The sequence below is a fragment of the Musa acuminata genome, chromosome BXJ2-3 (genome assembly GCF_036884655.1).
Source record: "Musa acuminata AAA Group cultivar baxijiao chromosome BXJ2-3, Cavendish_Baxijiao_AAA, whole genome shotgun sequence".
In the NCBI taxonomy this organism is placed as follows: Eukaryota; Viridiplantae; Streptophyta; class Magnoliopsida; order Zingiberales; family Musaceae; genus Musa; species Musa acuminata.
In genome coordinates this window covers 26,913,695-26,925,984 of record NC_088340.1, presented here as the reverse complement: position 1 = coordinate 26,925,984, position 12,290 = coordinate 26,913,695, and the positions used below count along the sequence as shown (strand labels likewise).

Here is a 12,290-nt window from a genome sequence, read left to right as displayed (position 1 = left end):
TAAAAGATGATTTTCTTAGAAAATATTCATATTTTGAATATTTTTCAATCGGTATCCTTCATTTTGCTTTATACATATAATACCTAAATTGTCCCTCAAATTTTTTCCGTTATTTCAGTTTATTATAATGTTTTGATCATTATAACAAAAATATTATAGTCTATTTAAAAATATTATAAATAATTTAAATAGACTTCTAATCTCAATCAAATTAATTATAAACCTAAAAATATGATATTATAATAATCAATCAACAATAACAATTAAAGAGGTACAATATGAATTCACTTGTAGTTATTTTTCAAACATTTATAATATTTTTACTGCATTAAATAAAAAATATTATTAAAATTTATTTAATATTTTTAGTATATTAATAAAATACTATAATACTATTGAAAAATAAAAATATTATATTAGTTAAAAATGATTAAAAAGACAAATAAATTGAAAAAAACTTTTGAGTGATATTTTAGATTTTTTTAAAATTAAAAATATTGTTTGGAAAAAAAAAAGGGCAAAAGGGAAGAGAAAAATACCTAAAAAATAAGTATTTTATAGGAAAATCGTCTAAACTTAAAAATGCTTATCGAAATACAGATAAATAAAGAATAAATTGTATATTCAAATCAGGGGTACTTTGGTGAAATGAAATCTGACCGCAATTCGTCCAGATCTGACAGAGCTCGTCTTCTCCCCTCTGCCTGTTGTGGTTTCGCCAAAGTATGGCTTCCTCTTCGTCGTCGCCGTCGTCGAAGGGATGGACGAGCGCCAAAGTCTCCCGCATCGCCTCTCGCGTCTACTTCGTCCTCATTATCTTTCAAATCCCTCTTTTCAGGTAATCTGATCTTCCTTCCCCCTTCGAGAAACAAAGAAAGAAAGAAACTCTTACATTTAAGATCCAAATCGCCGCTCGAGTTTTGCTCTGATTGCATATCATCCGCTCCGATCGTGAGTTTTTATCGTATCGTTGATCATTCCTAATATTACTTCCCCTTCTCATAGCGTGCTCCCATCTTCCGTCGTTTCTGGTTATTTACCTCCCGCGATTTCAGAAACAGGTCGGCCACTTGATCTAATGCTGGAACACATCTTATTGTCCGTCACGTCTCAACAACAATTCCTACTGCTCATGCTATTCGTAGTTGGTACGGCCGACTCTTTCCGATCACCAAGAATGCCAGACCAACTAGATGAGCTAGATATTATCGATTTTGTCACCTGAAACCACATAATTCTATCTGCGGTTCTACCACTCGGCATCTATTTCTGTTTGACCTCTGAAACAGAATGATAAGAGTTGTATTTTGAGGAATCAAGAGATGCAAGTAGCCTAGTGTTGTTACTTTTTCTTGACCTATTATGATGCTACTTAACTTTGATCGCAACAAGTCAGCACATGGACTATGCTTTCAGGGACTCTAATAGCAATTAAGCATACGCTGTAGTATGAGAAGTAGAGCCTGCCGTGCTAATTTATATGGAGACATAAGCATGGTTGATGAACACGGAACATCTTCCTTCTGTACCTTTTGAGTAGTACAAAATATTTCTCAAGAAAATAAGATTTGGTGTCCCTCGAACAAGTCTACAGTGCTCCTACTCGACGCCAATCCATGTTTGGCCACCTAAAAATGGTCCTCGAGGGCAAGTCTTATAATGGAAAATCTGCATAATTTAGTCACTCTTGATTAATTGTTAAGATGTTTCATCTCACTTTGCCTTCTGGAACATCCTTGCATTCTTGACTAACCAAGGTAAAATTAATAAGGTCTTGGCCAGGCATATTAGTTTGTGTGTGCTGCTTGTTTTTGTCCTAATAATTGAGATCAAATATGGCAAAAACAGAGTCTAATTCAGTTACTTAATATGAATCTACAATAATGCTCCTCTAGGCCTAAATTTACTCATGGAACATAAAACTCAGATGCCCTAAGAAAAAAAAAAGAGAGAACTACGCATGGCTAGTTTGAAAAATTATCGAGGGTCATAATTTGAATAATGTATCTGAACAAAATTCTGATGCTGACTGAGATCTAATTTGGCTCAACTGTTTAATAATAGTAGTTCTCTTCTTTCACTGGTAGTTTTCTATTTTATTCCTCTTATCTCCCTCATTTAACTTAGAAATCTATTCTAAGAACTGTAAACCTGTGACGTATGCGAATAAATTTTGCTCCTGGTGTGAAATTGTGCCATGTGTTTGATTTTTGTTGCGGAGAGCCATTCGGAGACTAGGTATATGAGAAAGTTAATAGGATTCTGATGCTGATATTTAGATTTGGCTGAACTGACTGAGAAAAGATTATTGTCTTCTTGCACCACTGGTTGTTCTCTATCTGTGATATCCTTCTGTTTGCATAATAAAATAATGCATAGAACTGTAATGTCCATGTATGCAAATGAATTCTTGGCGTACTGTGAATTTTGCCATGTGTATTTGATTAACTCAAGCTTGTACTGAATGAATCCTGTAGCAACTTCCAGGAAATGTGCTATAACTAAAATTCATCTCTTCAATATGTTCAATCTTTTGTGATTAGGTGACCAACAAGTTTCTTCTTCATTCTTGAAACGTTGTGCCTTTGGTGCCTTTGCTTGTCTGTGTCATCTTTTACATCACATCCTGTCATATACATGATTTAGGAATTTGATAATACTTAAAATGCTTATGTGATGGAACCTGCTTTTCCTTTAACATTTATGCAAATAAAATTTCATTAGTAGATTTTCGAAGCATTTTTCCTGTTTTATTTAAGGTGAATACTCTATTACATTTTTTTTAATATTTGAAAAATACAAAATGAGCTTTTCTTTATTTCTTTTTGCTGTATGAGGAACTAAGCCTATATCTAATACTCACAATTTCTTTTTGGTATTATTGACTTAACGAGTCACTTATCTCGTGCTATGGTTGCTTACCTCAGTGAGTGACAATAACCAAGCAAAAAAATATAAAATTTTGTTCTTGAGAGCCATCCAGAGATTAGATATATGATAGTTGACATCCGCTTTGGGCAATAGGCAGTTATGTTAGACCAAATAAGAAAATAAGGTACATTCCAAATGTTGACAAGACAAGCATATATTACTAATGTTCATGCTAAGTGCGCTTTACATGGATGAAAAAAGAGTGGTGTTAATTCATATTATGGTTGTCCAATGTAAAGGATTCATATTCGTTCCATGAGGATTTGGTGTCAAGCAGGCAAAATGTCCAAGCCAAGTCATGCAAAACTACGTTGGAGACTCTACCCGATAAAAACCCCTTGAAAGCATAACTTCATATGGGGGTTCAGGGGATTTAGTTAAATGGCGAATCAACATAGTGCAATTTGTGTTTATGAGAGAGAGATCAAGGTGCACCTTGGGTCCCTTATATAGGGTGGTAAACTACTATTGAGCTTAGGGTTGTAGTTTATGTTGCGAACGGGTTACAGACATTGTCCGACCATAAATGAGATGAGGTCATGAGATTGTGCATCATATCTGGGGATCACGGAGTAACGACTACATCGAGTAGGCCTCCATTGGTGCCACGCAATTCGTCTCATGGGTTCAGGTATCTTATGACACATCAACCAAAACAGTTGAGGTGTCGACAAAGTGATGATAAGATGTTGACCAAATAGCGGCGATGTATCGGTCAGGTGGTGACGATGTGCTGGCTAAGAGATGATGACATGTTAGCCATATGTTGATGAAGTGTGTCCACATGTTATCGTCCCCATATCATGGCAAATTTCATTTTACTCGTCTTTGATGCCGTCGTTAATTGATCATGAATTTGTTAACGAGACCCAAATGGCGATTAACTATACAAGAAACTATTATGTCAAATTGTGAAAATCTATGTTTAAGTTGGGCATTTCCTTCTAGTGCTAGTTACTAGATGGAAAGGAATATCATTTAGTTGTTTTTTTTTTCTTTTGAACAAAGATTATCTGCACCCATTATATTCTATTAGAAAGAACTAAGATTTTAAAATATTTTGCTCTAACTATTAGTGAGATTTATCTGTTTATTATTTGGCACTTTTAGGATCCCATGCAGATCGGGGATGTGTACAACACCGATACAAGTGACATCTTCACAATTGATCGCAAATGAAATATTCCCTCCATCTGTCGTGAAGGCTCTCCTGTACCCTGGAGCCGTCGTCCAGGGTCTCATTACCAACATGGCCTTGCCAAGCTGGAGCGGTTTGCTCGACATGTATAACCTGACAGAAGCGAAAAATGCAGCGCCAAATGTGGATCTCCAGCGTCTAGAGGTCCATCAGAGAAATGCAGTTAATATTCATTCTTGAATTTAACCTGATTTGGGTTGGCGTGTGTATCCAGGTTCTTGCAGGTAGCTACTTCTCCGTAGCAGGGGCACTAGTTGGTCTGATAAATCCCGGCAGGATGACCTTATTCGGAACACTTCTCATTGTTTGGGGCCTTGTGAAAGAAGGTGTGCTTGGAAAAGTAGCAAATGCAGATCTCTATGTCTACCCGACGATTCTGGTAGCACTAGTTTGTGCTTTCTCATCCATCAATTACAAGGCGAACAAGGCGGTGATGAGAGGTCAGGCTGCTGCAGCCATTGCTAAACCGTTGAAGAGTTCTGCCAAGTCGAAGCTTAAATAGTTATTTGCTTCGGAGTTTGACTTTGAACATTCAAATCTCAGGTGCTGACTTTTGGAATCTGTTGTATCAGTAGTACGACAGACATGAACAACTTTCAGCTTAATTTAAATTATTGTTATATTTTACAAAAAAGATTAAAGCATCCCACATAATCTAATTCAGATGTTCGATCGAGTGGATCGTATTATGATTTATCTATTTTTATTGAAACAGAGTGAATCACAGTTGTTGAAAATAGGTTCTAATTTGGCTTTTGTGATTTGTCCTTTGAAAAAAATAAATAATTAAAAACCTCTTAAATTTTATAGTGTTTTTTTTCCCAAAAATGTTCCATTGAATTTATAAAAAGATCAAAAAAACTCGGATAGTATCGTCATAAAAATAAAATCGTGTTAGGGCTAAATCGATAGGACATTTTGAAAAGAACTGTAGTGAGTTTTTATTTTACAATCTTTTTGAATAGTTCAACAATTCAATAACTAAACTCCTTTCAAAAACGGATAATATTTTAGTGTTAATTATTATTTAATCAATCATAATAAATTATTATAATTCTTTTATTTTTAAAAAAATTACCTAAACATTAGATATCATTAAATATTAAAAGTTCTTTCCTAATTTATTTTGATTTATCAATACCATCAACTCCTACAAACAGATCTATCAAAAGAAAGTTACATTTTATCTTTTAAGCTTCGGATATTATAATTTTCTTTGAGAAATTATCATAATCGGGTTTATAATGTTGATTAATAACATCATTTTAATAAACTTTGTTTTATTTATTCCTAACAAGGTATTTGTTAATATAAAATTTTACTTTTTACTTATTCTTTATGGATTGTGGCATTCGTAATCATTTATTTTAAAACTTCTTTTTTGTTATCGTTAATCCGTATGGGTGACTTTGATACAAGGCATTGCACCTCATACATATTCTTTGTTCCCCGGCTTGTCTTCTATCATCTTCCAATAAGGCCATAAGATATCAGATATGATGTTTTGTTCTCATCAGGGAAGAAAACGACATTATCTAAATTAATAACATGGCGTACTGTAACTTTGTTGCTGTCATCATTCATATATATATATATTCTTGGTCATCTAGAATGCCTTCTGACATCCCAAAAACTATCCGAAAGGAAATTCGATATTTTATCTATCAAACATATACTGCAAAAGGATGAGGGTTGTTTCGGAAGCCCATGATGCTTGCCTGACGTTTAAGAGAAAAAGTGACCAAGTCCAATTGGTACATATTAAAAATAAATGGCTAAAATCAATCATCAAAAACTTGTTTCAATTAAGAGATAATAATAATGGCTCTGCTTTGTTTCTGGTTTGCATTATATCATAATATGATGAGTTGTCGGGAGGTAAGCAAGGGGTAATATAGAGATTGATGATGAATTTGCCAATACACCACATCTTTGGTTCTCAGCGCGTCCCTCCCAACCACGTTTCATGATGTATGTCAACTGCTCAGAGAGTTCACTATCGTCGTAGCTTAGGCTCAAAGTTGGGAGAAAACAACAAACGTAGCAAATACCTAAAATTGCAAGAATTAACATATATAAAATTTGCATCGAGGGACAAAGCAAATACGATCATTCAATAATGTAGCTCACCAACGTCCAAATGCAAAACAGAAGAGTTTGCAGCGGATAGCGAGGCAGCCATTTTTTCTCGCTTCAAACACAACAGACCTCTAAATAGACGAGCAATATAAAGGTCTTGATTAAAGTGATGAAGCCCAAAGGCACTTAAATTACACAAACACACACAAAAAACAATCGCGAAAGACGATGTCACATTTCACTAGCTGCTTTCCTCCAATGTTATTCATGTTTAGAACATCAAAATGTAAACAACTAAAAAACTTATGGCTGGTCACTCAAAACGTAATTCTATCATCAACAACAAGAGCCATCAAACACTACAATACTTGTGCCCATTATCAAAACAAAATGAGACAAATAAATATTGATCATAATTACCTCTTGATATCAGTGCATTTGTTAGATGATCATTTACCATAATTTACCCACTACTTAATCGGTAATGTTCAATTAGGTAAAAGTCAAATGACTAATAGTTGATCAGTACGAAACCAGTCCATCGAAGCAAGTAAAAGAATGATCCAGAAGAAAAAAAATCGATGATGAAACTAGTAAATGGCAGTCATCAGACTCCTAACGAAAACGATAGCATAGAATAAAAAACTCAGTCCCTTAGATGCTCTTCAGGCATTGTGTCTGCTATCATGTCCGCAGAATCATTACAGGTCTGTAGGATCATCACAGTTGTCTAATCTGCCAAACGAGCAGACATTAGATATCTGATATTAAATAATAATTCGGATCAAAATAAAGGGAAAACAAACAGCTCGCGAAGCGTAAACGACGACAGATACTCAGACATAGAACGTGTCAATCGATCTCCCCAACCCCGAAGATAGGCTGAAACAATCCACAGGAATGGAATACAAAAGGACAGATCGAATGAAAGATCTTAATGTAGCTTCAAGGGAACGAGCCAAAGAGCATAAAGGAGAAAGCTCATCGACCAGATTAAGAAGCATAGCCAGAGTACGAAACCAGTCCATCAAAACAAGTAAAAGAATGATCCAGAAAAACAATCGAGGATGAAACTCGTAAAAGGTAGTCATCAGACTACCACAGAAAATGATAGCATAGAATAAAAATACTCAGTCCCTTAGATGTTATTCAGCATTATATCTGCGATCATATCCGCAGAATCATTACAGGTCTGTAGGATCATCACTGTTGTCTTATCTGCCAGACGAGCAGACATTAAACATCTGATATTAAATAGTAATTCAGATCAAAACAAAAGGGAAAACAAACAGTTCGCGAAAGTAAACGACGAAAGATAGTCAGACTTACAACGTGTCAATCGATCTCCCCAACCCCGAAGATAGGCTGAAACAATCCACAGGAATAAAATACAAAAAGGACAGATCGAATGAATGATCTTATTGTCGCTTCAAGGGAACGAGCCAAAGAGCAAAGAGGAGAAAGCTCATCGACCAGATTAAGAAGCATAGCCAGGAAAAAAGAAAGATAAGATCTCATTAAAAGATATTCAAAATGGGTATCAGATGAAAAAAAATTCGAACTAAATGCTTCCGTTAGTTCGGAAAAATCATCAAATATAAAAGGTAAAGTTCATAAAGAAGCGTCAGGGAGTTGCAGGTTATTAACTTGCTAGCGAGGCTTTCGACAACCAACTCGTTGACGTCGTAACTGGTGACTCTTCGAACGATCTCTTAGACGACGATGTCGCCGTAAAAGAAACCCCAGTTCTGCTTCTCTCCATCTGCAGATTTAGAAGGAAGATTGGAGGGGGAGACACGAGGAATATTAGAGAGAGGATTTAACCAGAGATGGCCGAGTAGAAGAGACGACGGCGGTATGTGTATCAGCGAACGGGCAACGCTGGTGAAACTGACACCGAGTCCCACTTATTTATAGGCAGGAAGACGACCTCCGAGTCACATCGACGGCTGAGATATTTCATTGTTAAGCTTCGACGGTGAAGATGAATACCAGGTAAAACCCTAATTGATCAGTTGAGTGCGGCTCGCAGGGTCGGGTTGGGTCGGTCCGTGAGGATGTTGTGGGCTTTTAGCCTGCTTCGTCGGGGGCGGCCGAACACTTGGGACGGTCCGTGAGGGACGACCGTTCGAGCTCTCAAATTTCTAGTGCAGTGAGAACAGGTTTAATAGTGTCGACGTCGATTAATGGGCCGCTGGGATGGAAAATTAACCAGCACCAACTTCATGTCCTATAAGAGATTGACTACTCTACCCACGTGCCTGAAATCAATGCTGAATTGACGACATCGCCATGACAACAAAATTGAAGGACTTTGATTTGCAGACATAATACATTAGAAATTAAGATTTAATGTCAGAAATTTAGTTGTGATGTGACTATCAAGACTCAGCATCTTGATAGGGGATATTACTGTCACCTTGCACTCTCTTCAAATATGAGAGAGAAAATAAAAGTTTTTTTCATTATTTATGATAAAAAAGATAATTATTTTTTTTTTATTGATGAGATGGATAATCACAGCTTACCCTTTAAAATCAGATATAAAAATTAGTCTTTCAAACAAAAAATAATATTTTTCTTATATGGTACAATCAATAAAACAAAAACTTTATAAGTTTACTCACGATCAGTATTGAGGTAGATAAATTATTAGGAGCAAAATTTATCACAAAGGTATAGTACCCACAATGGGCTCGCTAATATTGTACTTGTTAAAAAATCTAAAGAAAGTTTTAAGAATGTGTGTTGATTATATCGACATCAATAAAATATGTCTAAAGGATAGTTATCCTCTTTCTCGTATTGAATAATTGGTCGATACTATCTCGGATTATGAGCTCCTCACTTTTATGGATGCATTATTAAGATATAACCAAATAAAGATGATACCATAGCATTAACCTTGGGATCGACGAAGATTGTAGCTGATCCTATTTTAGCTTTTTGTGTATCTCTTTGTATTTACCTAAAATCATTGTCTTTGTTGCTATGTATTGAATGACCCACTAGAGTATTTCAGATACCGTCATCGGTAACCTCTCTACCAACGACCAAAAAAGACAAAGGACTTGAGTCCTATCATGAATGTCTATATGATAAGTGATAGGTGTACATCTTGCACTACTCAGATCTGGTTAATAAATTGAGCGAGGAAGTCCGAGAGCGTCTCCTCCTCCCTTTCCTAAGAAGTATTGCTATTGATGATTCCAAGCATATAGATCTGATAATACAATTCCTTTATCATTGGCTAAGGCAAGTATTGCTATTGAGTCGTGTTATTCGGGTTGAAAAATACAAGAGCAACATGCTAAAAGATGGCAAAAAAGATACTCAAGCACTAGATTAGAAAGAACATCGACTTATATATAGATAATATGATAGTCAAAAGCAAAACGGTTGATTCACATTTAACAAATTTAGTCGAGATATTTGAAGTTATAAAAAAATTCAACATGCACCTCAATCCAACCAAATATATTTTCGGAGTCAGTTCAAGAAAGTTACTCGGATTCATTATTCACTAAAAGGGAATTGATGCAAACCCTGAAAAAATTCGAGTGATATTGGAGATGCGCCCACCTCGGTTAATAAAGGAAATCCAACCGTTAATAAGATGAATAGTATCGCCCAATCTATTTCTATCCCAATTAAGTGATAAGTGTCTAGCTTTCTTTTGGGCATTAAAAAACTTAAAATGCTTCCTATGGACTAAGAGTGTAAAGAGGTTTTTGAAAAGTTGAAGCACCATCTCCTAATTACCACAACTCTCCTCTTCTATCTCGGGTTAAACTCTAAGTCTCTACCTATACCTATAGTCACCACCAACTCAACTGTCAATTCGATGCTGGTTCGGGATTACTCAAGAATTCAAAAGCACATCTATTATGTTAGTCATGTTGTAAGTGAGCCTGAAGAACGATTCTCTCCTATCGAGAGGCTAATATTTGCACTGATACTAGCAGCAAGGAAACTCCGACTATTTTCAAATGCACTCTATATTGTAATTATCGACTAACCACTTAGATAGGTCATTTCTCGATTTAATATCTTAGGATGATTATTAAAATGGTTAATATAACTAGAAGAGTTTGACATCCGATATATGTCAAGGACTATTAGGAAACATTAGGTAGCATCATATACATAGCGAAAGATTGGAGTGCGAAAAATTGTAAAATTAAAAAATTGCACGTATTATGTAAGATGTATTACCTAGGGAGAATGTATATCGCTAAAAAATCTCAGATCCATATGAGAGAATGAAGGAGGTCTACTGTCATCATCTCTAGCAATGATCCACACAATAGATGGGTTGATGACGCTCCTCAAATCGTAGCACGATCTCATATCTACTTGTGTGGGGACACTAGGGAAATCATGTAGGTGTTCATTGGAGAATGAGTTCACTGAATGATCCGCTTATGAAATACTGGTTAGTTAATGATACCTCATCATCAAACAACGATTCTGTAGTCCTAGTTGTATGTTTGGTTTTTAGACTTGAGACCCTAAGGATACCCTGTATGAGTACTCCACTCTTTGATATCAGACTTATATGTTTAGAAGTTTCAAATCTAGTACAGTCGATCATCAAGAGTGGTAGCCAACCTTAAAAATATAATTGAATATAAAAAAAATTATCCATTCTCGATATCAAAAGAAGTTTTAATAGGTACAACTCATGGCCAACTCAGTATTGAGCTTAGACGGTCACATATATATGATGGATGACGCGACGAATAAAGGATTAGACATGTGATATCCAATAAGCCCCTGTTTTACTAGATTCTTTTGGTGAGACCCAATAGAGCGTAGAGTGGTTATTGAATGGAGATATAATATCCAATATGTCAGGGTAATTAGATGAAGATATAATATCTAATAGGGCAAAATTCATTAGGGTTAAGTTGAGAGGGCTTTCTATAAATAGAAGAGGGGCCAAAGGGTCATAGGCTAGACTCCATTGGCCGCCCATCTCCTATTCTCCTTCCCTTCCTTTTCTCCTCTACCATCAGTCTTATTTGGGGCATGAGAACAGTAAGAAGGGTCGACCCCCTTCTTATTTTTGCTACTACGTGATGGTGTGCGAAGGCGAGGAAAGAATGCATCGTGAGAGGAGGTGCGTTGCCACTTTATCTAGTGTGTGGATCACCGTTAGAGAGGAGTTTACAATAACTCCTTCATTCATGGACTAAAATCTACAGATCGGAGATATACAATCTCCCATAAATGCGAATGTCTCACATGTGTTATGCAGTTCTCAATTTTACGAAGATCATATATGATTCTTTTGGAAAACTGGTTTTTGTTTTATTTTTCTACTACACATGTTATGCTCCCCAAGGTTTCCCAATAAGGGAAAAAATTACAAGTTAAACTCAGTCGGGATGGAATACTTAACTCATAAGTGATCCAAAAGTGATGCACTCATTATTGAATCGCAATCATGTGAGCTTTTGTTAGAACCCTTGCGGATTCTAAGCTTGGGGTTGATCTCTTTAGGGGATCGGCCTCCTCGGAACTCTATAGGGGTTCCTTCCTCTATGTTGTTGCTCAAAAGCTGCTAAGAAGATTCATCTATTGCTTATTAAAACAGGATAAATACATGATTATTTATATGGCTTTTAAACCTCAACTCCTAATAGGGCTCCTACTCAAGACTCCTACTTCTAACCAACTCATAATAAGACTCCTACTCTAAGAAGCAACCTCCCAACTAACCCTAACCCTAGTCGGCCTCTTCACCTCTTTAATAGGGGTCAACTAGGTAGTTTTACATGAATGCCCCTTTCAATGAAACTTAATTAGGACTCTCCTAGCTAGAGTCCTAACAGACCCGTCGTCTTCAAATTAGCCTTGTCCTCGAGACTGACGATCCATGAATTCTGAAAATTTGATCTTCAAGTCGTCATAGTTCTCCCAAGTGGCATCTTCTGCTAGTAGGTTCGCCCACTATATTAGCACTTCAGTAGTGGGTCGTTATCATCGAGTTACGATCTGTCGATCAATAATGACACTCGGCTGGGTTTGGAGTTCTCCTTGGGTAGTCATATTTGATAGATGACTTTGGGCTATCTCA

The 12,290-nt window shown here is 36.2% G+C and overlaps 1 protein-coding gene, 1 long non-coding RNA gene, 2 other non-coding genes and 1 pseudogene across 4 annotated transcripts; 1 reads left to right on the top strand and 4 right to left on the bottom strand.

Annotated features, from left to right (window-relative positions):
• The first annotated feature begins 658 nt into the window (after positions 1-658).
• Positions 659-4,825, top strand: LOC135607514 (uncharacterized). The gene is made up of 3 exons (XM_065099440.1): positions 659-838; positions 4,042-4,273; positions 4,344-4,825. Exons 1-3 carry the CDS (start codon positions 726-728, stop codon positions 4,629-4,631), a joined length of 633 nt encoding a protein of 210 aa, XP_064955512.1. The 5' UTR covers positions 659-725; the 3' UTR covers positions 4,632-4,825.
• A 1,080-nt stretch (positions 4,826-5,905) lies between these two features.
• LOC108952265 (uncharacterized) lies at positions 5,906-8,085 on the bottom strand. The gene is made up of 2 exons (XR_001976962.2): positions 7,856-8,085; positions 5,906-6,943 (listed from the first exon to the last, which is right to left on the bottom strand). It is a non-coding gene; the product is annotated as an uncharacterized LOC108952265 (long non-coding RNA).
• Positions 6,247-6,387, bottom strand: LOC135608618 (small nucleolar RNA snoR136). The gene has a single exon (XR_010485595.1). It is a non-coding gene; the product is annotated as a small nucleolar RNA snoR136 (small nucleolar RNA).
• LOC135608600 (small nucleolar RNA SNORD25) lies at positions 6,849-6,939 on the bottom strand (annotated as a pseudogene).
• On the bottom strand, positions 7,333-7,422 carry LOC135608663 (small nucleolar RNA SNORD25). Its single transcript, XR_010485628.1, has one exon. It is a non-coding gene; the product is annotated as a small nucleolar RNA SNORD25 (small nucleolar RNA).
• Positions 8,086-12,290: the final 4,205 nt, after the last annotated feature.